The 12902-nt window shown below is 43.4% G+C and overlaps 1 protein-coding gene across 1 annotated transcript in view; it reads right to left on the bottom strand.

The window, feature by feature from the left end:
- Window positions 1-3772: 3772 nt before the first annotated feature.
- The window catches only part of SLC6A7 (solute carrier family 6 member 7), a 30053-nt gene continuing 20923 nt past the window's right edge, over window positions 3773-12902 (bottom strand). Inside the window, exons 7-14 of the mRNA XM_066612931.1 lie at window positions 12011-12114; window positions 10818-10942; window positions 9675-9787; window positions 9451-9582; window positions 8488-8587; window positions 6968-7068; window positions 6602-6772; window positions 3773-3985 (exon numbers count right to left, since the gene is read on the bottom strand). Of these exons, the coding sequence (XP_066469028.1) occupies window positions 3773-3985; window positions 6602-6772; window positions 6968-7068; window positions 8488-8587; window positions 9451-9582; window positions 9675-9787; window positions 10818-10942; window positions 12011-12114 (1059 nt within the window). The remainder of the gene's footprint in view (window positions 3986-6601; window positions 6773-6967; window positions 7069-8487; window positions 8588-9450; window positions 9583-9674; window positions 9788-10817; window positions 10943-12010; window positions 12115-12902) is intronic.

Genomic DNA, 12902 nt, shown 5'->3' with positions numbered 1-12902 from the left:
ACACTGAAGAGTACAGCTGAGCCCTGGAATTTCCCTTCAAAAGGGGGGAATGCCCTGTTCACTTCATCATAAATAACAATGAAATTCCACCACACAGACTCTCTCTCTCTTTCACACACACACACATACACACACATGCATGTACACACACAGACAGAGCAATGAGGTCAGGCCCCTATTGAGCTTTAGAAATTCCAGAGCAGGATAGACAATGTTATTTGTCCAGTAACCACACAATCCTATGAATGTCTACTCAGAAGGAAATCCCTTTAATTCAGTGGGACTTATTCCCAGGTATGTGCGTATAAAAATGCAGCCTGAGGGCCCAATCCCATCCAACTTTCCAGCTTCAGGGTAGCCACAGCACAGCCCCATGGTAAGGAAACAAATGTTCCCATACCTTGAGAAGCCCGCAGTGACTGCCTCTCCACCACAGGGTGCAGCGCACACCCCACGGACACAACTGCACCAGCACTGGAATATTGGATAGGATTGGGCCCTAAGTTATTCATTTTCTAGGTGAACCAGGAGGGCTTCTCTATCTTGACAGGAGTTTCATAAAAAGTGAATATATAAATGTTTGTGAATCCTGAATTTTCTGGTAATTTTCATTGGGGTTTACTATACCCCATGCATATCTTAGATGTCAAAGTCATGAAGATGAGCCTTTGTGGGGAATTTATGTTTGCCCTATTAAAGTACCTAGAGGCAGCCAACAGGAAATATATTTGTGTGCCAAGCTGGGGCCCAAGAGATTTCTTTCCCACTTTCCTGCCAATTATTTTTAGCAAAGTCTGGAAATACTGCTCAGTGCTGTGTTGTACTACTTTTTTTTCCTGACCTATATCTTCAGAGGAGCCACACAGAAAAACTCATACTGCAACTCACAGAGTGTATCTTTGCTAGAAGATGGTGGCCATTCTGCATTCTACCATTCTACAAAGGGTTAGTCCATTAGCCAAATCCCACTAGTTTAAGGAGGGACAGAAAGGACCAGATCTTAGGGTCAAACCAGATATTATGTGAAGGTCATCTACTGTTAGTGATGAAAGGCTTAACTTTTCTTTTGAAAATAGCCATCACAGGAGAACTATCTGGATCAGAAGCACAGGCATTTGCTCCTTGCTATTTGACAAGGAAAAATCCCTGATAGTGACACCAATAAGAGCATATTCCCCTTTTCATGTAGCAGCTGTAGGTGTACTTGATCCAAATTGGGGCCATGGGAGAGATAAGAAAGCCATCCTATTTCCCTTCACAGTCCCCAAACAGACCCTCTTTGCTTACATTCTTGAAGCAGCCCATCAGCTCAGTGATAGACTTTACATAACATCTAGTCTGGCCTTTAGAAAATGAGGCAATGCTAGGAGAAACCTCTCTTGCTACTCATCTCCACCCATTGCATTCAAGTAACTATAAAGAACCCTACCTACTAAAATGTCCCACACAACTTAATAGAGCCCCAGACTGCACTTTGGATGACCAAAGCCAAACACGATGTAGCCCATGGCCTGGCAATAAAGTTCTTTCCTCCTTCAGGGCTATTGTGGGATATAACTCTTCATTCTGCCAAAGCCAGGAAGTGCAACTAGACTTTTAAAATCCTGCTTTTATAGACTTTCTTGGAAATGGGACTTATATTTTTCCCTGTTAGAAGATGAAAGGTCAATAATTCAGTTTCTATTGTTTTATAACTTCATGGCATTTTGTTTTAAAAACAAAGGATTATTAAAAAGAGGTTAGTGTAAAAATAAAGAATAAAAATCACACTTTTGGTGGGGGGGGGGGAATGGAGGACTATACCAGGTATTACTTTTCACCCCTTACATTAAAAGCTGGCAATAAAACCAAACCACTTAGGCTGCAGTCCTATGCACACTTTCCTGGGAGTCAGTCCAGGGACAGTGCAACTGGGGGTGCTGCCTTATGCCATACCATCCCAGGTCTGCTGCAGCTGCTGCAGCAAGCTAAAAGAAAACCTTAACCATCTCCATTGTGCGGTTTTCACAAACCACAAAGTGAAGGACTTAAGGTTTTATTCAAAAGGAAGCTCCTTCATTCATGCAGTCCTTGTAAATGAAACCGGAAGTTCTGCACTTCCTGGTTTAAGAAAACTGCACAATGGGACATGGTAAAAAAGTGGATGATCTGCTCCTCACTCACTCTTAGCAGGGGAGAAGCACACTGATGCAGCTTATGCCAACGGATGTGAAGGGCACTGGAATCCACAGCTCCCCACTGTCTGTTGCTCATGACATAGCTGGGCCAGTAAATCCCATTAAAATCAACAGGACTCACTTTTGAATAGATACATATAGGATTGCACTGCCCATTTCTCTAGCTATACAGATTGTTTTCACATGAGACCTCTCTCATGCTATTTATGACATTCTAGTTAATGCAAACTTGTACATGTACATTAATGACAGATTTACACACAAACCAACTGAAGGCTCATGTGTGAAACTGCCAGTCATACATTTTCACAAGGGGAAACAGAACAGCTGAAACTATGGGTCAGTTTAACCCATTCATCAACTCTACATGTACGCCCTTCCACCCCACACTTAAGGTATTGGGTGACATCACGGCTTCATGCATATAGCCAAGAGTGTGCAACCCAGTTCATGCAATTGTTCCCCCTCAGAAAGGGAGGCGAGAAGCACTGCACAAATTGGATGTATTTGTATATGATAGGGCATGGAATCCCTTTGTGTCATGTTACCATTCTTGTGTGACAGAGGTGAGCTTACAAGTCTGCTTTTACACCATCCATATAGGACTGATGGCAAATGGGGTGTATGAACCAACCTTCTGGACAGATGCAGAAGTGATGGAGGCTCACAAACAATTGGCAGAGAATGCTGTATGTCCTTTTTTGCAGTTAATCTTGCAGAGCAGGAGCACAAGTTTATATTTTCTTCATCAGCATTACCCCTCATCTGGGCATTGTTTCCTGCGACATATTTGGTTCACTGCTTCACTTCCTTTCCCTTACCTGCACCGATCCATGGAGCAAAGGGGAATTTACCCTTTCCTTGGTGAAAGAAATAACTTCTACTGTAGGCCACAATGTCAGTCCACATATGTGCTATGGGTAATAGTTTCATGCCCCACCCTTCTTTCCATGGCCCCTAAAACCTGTATCTTTAGGTTCATTGTGCTTTAAAATTAGACATCAGAATTCTTTACTTCAGCATTACTTCAGCATTTAGTGTTGTACCTGGGAATTTTTGTATTATTCATACACACTTCTAACCTTGCCAAGCACCTGAGCTTCTAAAGATTCCAGAAGCAATACAATTCAGCCTCATTTCATACTTCCTGGACACCTGGGCAAAGTTACTACTTAGCTGACCACAGAAATTAGAGGGTTAACAGTGGCAGCTTTGAAAATACTGACACACACCACAAACGTTGTGGACGGAAACTATCACTAAACACTGAGGTGCTGCCAAGGCAGGAGAAAGATTGGATGTCTGTGGGCCCTTATCCTGAGGCATCATATGTGGGAGGGAAGGGCAACATGGATGGTTCCGAGTGGCTTCCACCAGCCACTGGAGCACTAATACTCAACTTCATGTACATCTTGCCACACTGAACAGAAACCTCAACACTGGAATTCTCAGCAGCGTTCACTGTTGTGAGATGCTGAACAGTCAGCTGCCTTTGGCTGCAGCTGAAAAGAGACTGCCAATTGGTGCACAGTGCAACTTTGTGCCAGGCCTCTGCTCCCTACAATCTCTACCCCTTCCAGGAGGTGGCTGCCTCTTCACATCATGGACTCGTCTTCATCCTCTTCAATCTCTTTATCCACCTGGAAAGCTATGTTTTCGTAGCTGGTTGCTCCCCCATATTTTCTCATGTGAACCATTAAAGGCTTTGGAGACTGGCTGCCTGCCAAGGTGGCCACATACATGCCAGTTCTGTTCTCTTCCAGAGAAGGACCCCAATCCATAGTTGGTCTGCTAGCTTGCTGGATTCTCTGCAGGAAGAGGAGCAAACAGGAACAAATCCAATAGCACAATAGCAGCTGGAAACCAAAAAAGCAATCCTTCACAGTAGATGGGCATCCAAGTACTAAGCAAGCACAACTAAATCCACAGCATGCCCTCCAGGGCTACCCCAGGCCTTCCAATGCCTTAAAAGGCATTAAAAACGTTACTTCTGGTTTTCAATTTTTTTCCGTTATTTTCCATCATTCTGAGACTCACAGTGGCCGTGGGCAGACACACACAGCCTCTGTGGGCCTCCGGAGGGTGGGGGCATCCCCAGTTATCCCGGTTTCACTTAACTGTGAGGGTTCCAGAACGGAACCCGTAAGGGTACCGAGGCATGCCTCTATTTTAGTCTCACAGTGTACATCAAATAGTAAGGGTGGGACAAGGAGCATCAACTAAAATCTTCCTATAAGGGCTACTATAAGTCAGCTTTCTGAAAAGCCACTGGAACTTTACAGAAACTCATTTCCCCAGTTTTTACATAATGAAATGGTTGCTTCTTTCTTAAGACCTGCTTGCTGTAGGCTTTGCTGCATAATCATTTAAAGTGTTCCCTATCTGCAGTCTACTCATTTTCCAAGGCTTGCTCCTCCCTGAGCCCCAGCAGTCAACACAAACGGAATTTCTGTTACAACAGCACTTTATTCTGCCACCTACTTCATTTAACATGGTCTAATTTAATCTGAATTCTTAGCATACTTCCATCAACTTTTTTACAGAATAGTGTAGATCGGGGTGCTCAAGCCCCGGCCCTGGGGCCACTTGCGGCCCTCAAAGCCTCTCAATGCAGCCCTCAGGGAGCCCCCAGTCTCCAATGAGCCTCTGGCCCTCCAGATATTTGTTGGAGCCCACACTGGCTGGATGCAACTGCTCTGTTTGAGGGCGATTGACCTCTTGTGTGAGCTGTGGGTGAGGGCTCCCTCCACTGCTTGCTGTTTCACGTCTGTGATGCAGCAATGACAGCAAAGGAAAGGCCAGCCGTACTTTGTGCAAAGCCTTTTTATAGACCTTGAGCTATTGCAAGGCCTTCATTCATTCATATAAGTTCATCTTTAATATATTCATTTATGTAAACTTATGTAAATTTATTCAAATTTTAAATGCAAATTAATTATTTTTTCCCTGGCCCCCGGACACAGTGTCAGAGACTGATGTGGCCCTCCTGCCAAAAACTTTGGGCACCCCTGGTGTAGATGAATGGTAAAAAAGTGTGGATATGTCAGTTTTTTCAATGTACTTTAATGTCCTAAATCATGATTCCAATCCAGATTCATGAACCTGAAGATACAATGAAGGTTCAGTAGATATTTCAGATACATTAAGTGGGAATAAGTTAGCATAATTTTATGAATGCCTGACTGCTAGTGGAATCACAACACTGTAAACAGAAATGATGGCAGGCCACTGGGGGTGGGGGGAGAAACATGTGAAAAGGTAGCATTTTACATTGAAATACTATAATGAGTTGACTGGAATACATTTTAAGTTGTGCATCACTTAAAGCTGGGGCTGCCCTTTATACAGAGTGTGCGCAAACACTGACACAAGTGTTTATGATTTGTATTGCACAAACAATAAGGTTTCATTAGTTAGCACTGGTCTTAGTTCAGAGGTGGCATTAACTCCTTGAACTTTAGAGTACTCATCAGCACCTGTTGAAACAGGCAGTTCTGCTAATGCCATATGGCACTTTTCTGTTCAGCAATACACAAATGAAACCTGTCTGTAAAACAAAACCCACACAGGGTCTGCACTGGATCCCTTTGAGTTTGAAACACTCAGTAGTCTCCTGTGTTCTTTTCACGCAAAGCAAAAGTGAGAGACTCTTCTATCCATCATCTTGGTTCTACACCTGAAAATTATTCCAAATCTTTGCAATATGCACAGCCACCACCAGAGGACACCAGCTGCCCCAGCAAAATGAGATGAAACGGGGCATAAGAACCTTAAAAACTAATTACAAATGAATGTAGGGGGGAGGGTTTGCCGTTAATGGGACAGGTCCACAAAATCAATTTCAAAAATGAAATTGGGGGAGGGGAATGAAAACGGACTGTAAGGAAGATTCCTCGGCTCTTGCCACTGATCCTTATGGCTATGAATCCTAAAAAGTGGCCTTTTGATCCCAAATCACTAATAAAAATGAAAATGGTTATTAAGTTTCGGTTCAGCGAGAGAGGCCAACCCATGCTCCCAGCATGTCCTATGCTGCCTTTCTATTTAAACGAACCACAAGGAAGGTGGGAGAGACATGAGTGGGTAGGGAAGCCTGTGCAAAAAACAAAACACCAAACAAGCAATGGTGATCTGTGTCACTCATCTCACTTCTTCCTCATGTGATCCATTAAGTTTAAAAGGAACCATGCAGGGAATGAGTGAGATAAGTGGGAAGGGAAGCAGGTCAGTGCATCTCCATCTGTGGTGGGCTGGAGGGAGGTGGTGGCATACTTGGAGTGAAGGGGTATCCCGAGTCTGCTGCTCCCTCACTTACTGTGAGCCACATCATTCATGTCAAGGATGGGCCAATACTGGGTTGAGGACAAAATGGTGACATTCACACCTTCTTGTACCATATGTTTAACCCTCTTTTTGATGCTTACCTGCCAAAGTGTCCCTTCTTCTCTGAGAACAGCAAAAACCATCCCTGTGGGGATCATCAGGCAGGAGAAGAGCCCCATCAGGATGCCCAGGACCTCAGCCCACAGTGGAAAGCGGTAGGTTCCATTATATTCTGAAGGTTGGTACTTGACTATGCTGTATACCAGTAGGGCCTGAAAAAGAACATTGGGGAACATGTCTGCACCAGGCACTTGCCCTCCATTTCAAGCTTAGTCCCATCATGCTATAACAAACATCATATAGAGGGGATGCTACTCTACAGATGCATCCTCATAATCCTCACTGTGACTATAGACAGGGCAAGACTTTGCAGTGCCGGGAAAATGCCTCAGAACTAGCATAATTACCATCATTGTTACTGGGGACAGGAACAACCAGCAGGCTCTAAAATATATCCCTGGTTTGAACCCCAGCATCATTTGAATATCACGGCAAAACCTCTTCATGCCTACAGAAAACAGAATGAGAAGAAGAAATGGGCTATAAATCAGTTGTCGAGATTAACTTCTCAAAAGTCTTGCTTGGTGAGTATAGCTAAACATTTGTGCGTGTATTCACACACACAGGTATGTGTTGTTTAATGAAGGGGATACGTTTTGTGAACCTTTTTGTTTTGTTTGGCAACAGCTGCTCAAATGGCAGCTGGGTGGCAGCCTTGCAGGGCCAGAGCCATGAGGGACAAGGAAGGCAGGCAGCTACTGACAAAAGCACAAAAGGAAAGGGTGTGTGTGAAGCACGAATTAGCTGGTTGAGGTGGTAACGAAGAAGGGAAAGAAGGGAAAGAAGCGAACCCAGTGAGTTTGACAGTACCACCATTGTATATGTGGCCCGTTGTTGGCTAGAATGTTATATAGTGCATACCTTTGTGCAGAGCCATCACTGGGGGCAGCAGTGCTCAAGGCAATGACATCATGGTGTCATGATGTCACTTCCAGGTCTGCTTCCTAGGAGCAGGTGGTGGTGACAATTCCACGTCCGACCACCTCCTTCATTCCTTCTCGTTTGGAGGCTCTCGTTGAACCGCCAAAGGAGAAGGAATGGGGCAGGGCCGCCAAAACAGGAGGAGGAGGTGCTGGCTGTGGTGACAATCTGGTTGCCCCCCTCTGTTCCTTCTCCTTTGGAGACTCAGCTGGAACATGGGGTTGCTGCGGCAGCCACCTACTCCTATTTCGGTAGTCCTGCCCCTGTTCCTTCTCCTTTGGAAGTTCAACAAGAGCCTCCATACACATGCATAGCAGAGTCACAGCACAATTTTCTCCAACAATTCTGTGTTTGGGATGCAATTAACAAATGTTTGGAATCAGCAATTCCAATACTGATTTTATCATCTGTCTTACCCCTCCCATTCAGATTGCCCTTCTCCCCTTTTTAGTTTTTTAAAGTGCCTATGTACATTTATTAAATTAAATGTACAGCCATCTGTCACTTTTTAAAAAAAAGCAAAATCAGTTTCCCAAAGTAGGTAGGAAAACTACCAGAGTGAGGGGGAAACGGTTTTGTGATATCACTGCTTCCACAGTGCTTCCACAGTGATATCAAAGCTATACAAAGCAATACAGTCCTTTCCTGCTAGAAACACGTTTCATCTGAGCTTGATTTAGAAGAGTAGTTGGCACGTTTGAAAAACAAAACTGCAGTGAATGCATTTGAGTATGTGTGATTGTAAACACTGTTCAGATCATGTATATCATTAGGTACCATTAAATATGTTGAATATCTGACAGAGAAAAAACTCAGGGCAAATTCAAAATGGCCGCTGTTTGCAGGTGCTTGCAGAAATTCCAAATTTCTGCTGTCCCACAAATGTCAGTGTGCACTTCTTTGTGTCTCCAAGACAGCATATAGGAGTCCATGTCTCTTGTCTTACCATAAACACGTGTCACCACTAGGCATGTGGTGATGACCACTACCATAAGTCCAAACCCAGCACTATAGTCATCCAGCAGAACCAGCCAATACATTCCACCCTAGGGAGAAGAAACAGTAAATGGCCAAAGCCTCTTCCCAGTAAAACATGTGACTGTCAAACTAGAGTGGCACAACTCTAAAAAAAAAAATCTTCATTGAAAAATTTTTTCACTTTTTGAATGAGTTTGAGCCAGCACTCCCTACTCCACAGTCCAGGTTTAATAACCTGAATAGTCAGAAGGTGCTAACACTTTTAGCCAATCCAATGCAAATCAGGAGGAGGGAGAAACAATGTGATTTACCTGACCTATCACAGCTCAGATTGAATCTTGGGACTGAATTATTTCTATTAACAGCTCAGTGCCCAGTATTTAAAATCTGAGCCATCTTGGTTAGATACATAAGCCAGCAATCTGTACTGCTCTTCCTCTCTCTTAACTCTTGCTCTGCCTAGACCAGTATTTCTCAAACTCTGGGTTGGGACCCACTAGGTGGGTCGTGAGCCAATTTCAGGTGGGTTCCCATTCATTTCAATATTTTATTTTTAATATTTTAGACTTGACACTACCCTGTAAGTGACTACATTTGGGGCAATGTCACAGACCTGTATGTTTAGCAGGCTACTATGAAGATGATTTTAACAATGATAGTCAATGGGACTTACTCTCCTGGGTAAGTGTGGGTAGGATTGCAGCCTAGGATTGTTAAGAATTTTCCTGCTTGATGATGTCACTTCCAGTCATGACATCACTTCTGGTGGATCCTGACATATTCTCATTCTAAAAAGTGGGTCCCGGTGCTAAAGGAGTGAGAACCACTGGCCTTGACTGTATGGGAGCCTCTCGTTAGTCCTTTTGCTCTTTTATCCCAACACCAATTTTCCCTGCTAAATGAGCACCCAAATAAAGTCCACTTAGCTTACCTCTGTTGTGAGAATGAGTCCCAATAGGAACATCACAATGCAAACAATGCCTGAGAAAAACGCTTTCTTTGGCCGTAGGTAATATGGGAACTCATCTGTCACTGCAGTAACAATGGTCTCTAGAAAGGCAAACTGCATACAAAACAACAGAAGCTCTTGTAATCTGCACAGAGCACTGAAGTCATATAGTTCAAGTTCTACCTTAAAACAATCTGCACCCTCACCTGGCTGTCAAGGCCAAGAGTCAGTAGCATGAAGAAAAAAAGGAAAGACCAGAAAGGAGAAAGAGGAAGCATCGTCATGGCCTGTGGGTACACCACAAATGCCAGGCCTGGACCTAGAAGACAGGCAGAGAGAGAGAAGAACCATAACTTCATAGATGTGCAGTCAAGGAGATGTTGCTGAAGGGTAGGGTTTCATGGGTTCAGGCCCCGCAGCAACTTAGAACATAAGAAGAGACCTGCTGGATCAGGCCAAAGTCCCATCCAGTCCAGCTTCCTATATCTCACAGTGGCCCACCAGATGCCTCAGGCAGCACACAAGATAACAAGAGACCTGCATTCTGATGCCCTCTCTTGAAGACTGAACTCTCTCACTCAAACAGCCTGGAGTTTCATACAAAGCTGAGGCATACAGCATAGGGTCCAATGCAAGGCAAGCACAGGCTCCCTGCCTGAAATACAAGGACGGATCATTCCCATATATTTGAAATGCAGCTTCTAGCTCCCAAAGCAAGACTTACTTGCACATTCACTCTTGGTCACCACTGCTTGTCTTTCGAGGTGCATATGGTTCATGAAGTACATCACTGATACACTGCAACTTATCCCGCATATGTGTCGCTCACCCTCCTACAGTAATATCTGGATTTAGCCCTAACAGTGCCAGCATGCGAGCAATGGTGAACTAGTCATATTGTTCAACTTCTTGCTATTCAACATGTGTCCATTAATTACAAATCAGAGGCAGTTTCTTTTCTGCCAGTGCATCAGTAAGTTACAGATAAGTCACCAACAACCTGAGTGCTGAATACTCAGTGGATAATAAATAGTAGTCTGGGCCTGGAGCCCAGCTGCAATCCTGCCTTTGAATATTATCTACTGCCCTGCAACTCTCCGGAGCACCGCATTCCAAACAGCAAACTGGGCAAAAGGAAGGAGCAGTTCATAAAATGCTTAGATGCCCTTCAGAAAAGGAATCTGATCAGTACTAAGCTGTATATTTGTCTCTAGACAATTTCATCTATAATGTTTGCAAGCCGGTTTCAATATACAGTACACACACACACCCATCCATGCCATGTAATGGCCTACATCATACATGAACTTTCACAAAGGAAGGAAAGGAGGATTTTTTTTAGGCCTTACCTGCTTTGGCCACTTCCTGTACAGGGACATCAAGTTCTTGGGACATGTAGCCCAAAACAGAGAAGATGGCAAAGCCAGCCAAGATACTGGTGACGGCATTGCCCACCGTGACTATGAATGTATCCCTAAGGAACAAAGAGTCCAGAAGTTGAGTCAGCCGTCTCTGGCATGGTGAAAAAGCACAGTGGCACCACACAGTAAGACTCTACAGAGTATCTGGAGAGGCATAAGGAAGGAAAAAAGGATTGGCCACAGCCAAAATCACCCATATCAGGACATAAAGCAGTCATGCTTCATATCTAGCATGGGTACCCCTGCTAACAGGGCAAAGATGCACTTCAAGTGGAGCTCACCTTATATTTAGCAGGAGAGTGGCTGTGCCTTTTCACCCCAACAGTGTCATTTCTAGTTTCTGTTTCTGGTGTTTCTTCTGCATCTTTTTAGATTGTGAGCCCTTTTGGGACTGGGAGCTATTTCTTTATTTGATTTGCTCTGTAAACCACCTTGTGGACATTTTGTTGAAATGTGGTATACAAATATTCTTAATAATTAATAATAATATTCCTACCTTGGCTGAAATCTAGTTGCCAGCCAATTGCATTGGTGCTTCGGTTTTGCTCGTGGTCATTGTGACTGCTGTGTCAGCAGCATGGGCCTTCCATGACAAAACACAAGTTCCAACAGCAGAAATCCCAAATACCATGCATTGTCCTTTAAATGAGACAGTACTTTGGCATGCTGGGCAGTGGCATTTGTCACATGCTCCTATTTTAAGCAAAAGCAGTCTTCTCACAGAGAACTACTTTTAACTCAACTGACAATGCAGAGAAGAATTGGGCTAATGGAGGCAGTACTGAGCCGTACATAAATATGTATACGGAGAATCTGCTCCTTAGTTGGTTCTTCAGGAATATGTGACTCTCTTCGCTATTTCTTGGACGTTTCAATCCTTTCTCTTCTACAAAATATATATATATATATATTCCTATCCATTTTACACAGCCTGTATTCTGCTTGTTTTTCATTTGTTTCATGTTCATCTCCCTCTTCCGATGATTCTCTTTTAAAAGTGAATAGCTATCCATTTTCTACTCTACATCACTTCTCTTCTGGGAAAAGAGAATGTTTCAAAAAAACAGATCAGCCTCTCTTTACGGTTTCCATCTCCATAAAATATCATTTTGAAAACATACCTGTAAATATTCTGGTGGAAGGTGTTATATGATGCAAAGGTAAGAAGTCCCCCAAATCCTACCCCAAGAGAGTAGAAGATCTGCAAAGCTGCTTCAATCCACACCTGAAATGGAGTTGAAAACAAGGAAAAAAGGGAGCAGCCATGTTCAAATACAGGTTGAGTCTCATTATTCATGAGGGTTCTGTTCCCAGGACTCACATGGATGGCAAAAAACTAAAGCAAATCAATATAAAAAACAAAGTCCCTTTGCTCCGGTGATTTAAAACAGCCTTGCTGACCTTTTGAAATGCACACAGAGGCAATCAGTCTCTCTCCAGGTGCTTAGGCTTCACTAAGAGGCAGCAATCCCTCCCTTCACCAGGAGCCCCAGAGAGGAGGAAAGAATGGGTGATAATCACTGCCATTTAGCCTTCTTTCATGTGCTGGTGGGGGAGGGAAGAGTGAATTATTGATGGATTGTCAGCATGCTGCCCTCTCTCAAATTAATGGCTATTGTTAATGGATTGTTTTCCTTTCATTTAAAGGGTACTTCTCATCACTTTGAGATAGAAAAATCTGTCGATAATTAGGTTATACCTGTAATCACGTGCATGACTTTCTCTCTACAAGAGTAAAAAGCAGTTTTTTAAACTGTGATTTTAAAGGGGTGCATTTTTTCCCTTCTCCAGGGATCAGTACATTCCTTCTCATTTGCAGTGACCATTTGTGTTGAGACAAATTCATGTATATAAAATCTGTGTATAACAAGGTTGGACCTATACAGGGAAGTCAAAACTGTGCTGTGAAGAACAAATTAATTCATCTGTACATTCGACTGTGCATTGAGTCGAATGTGACTGTGACTATGCACTGTGTAATGAGTGTATCCCAGAGTTCTCTTGTGCTCTTTT

The sequence above is a fragment of the Tiliqua scincoides genome, chromosome 2 (assembly GCF_035046505.1).
Source record: "Tiliqua scincoides isolate rTilSci1 chromosome 2, rTilSci1.hap2, whole genome shotgun sequence".
Taxonomy (NCBI): domain Eukaryota; kingdom Metazoa; phylum Chordata; class Lepidosauria; order Squamata; family Scincidae; genus Tiliqua; species Tiliqua scincoides.
The sequence above is the reverse complement of the archived record's forward strand: the minus strand, read 5'-3'. Positions and strand labels throughout refer to the sequence as shown.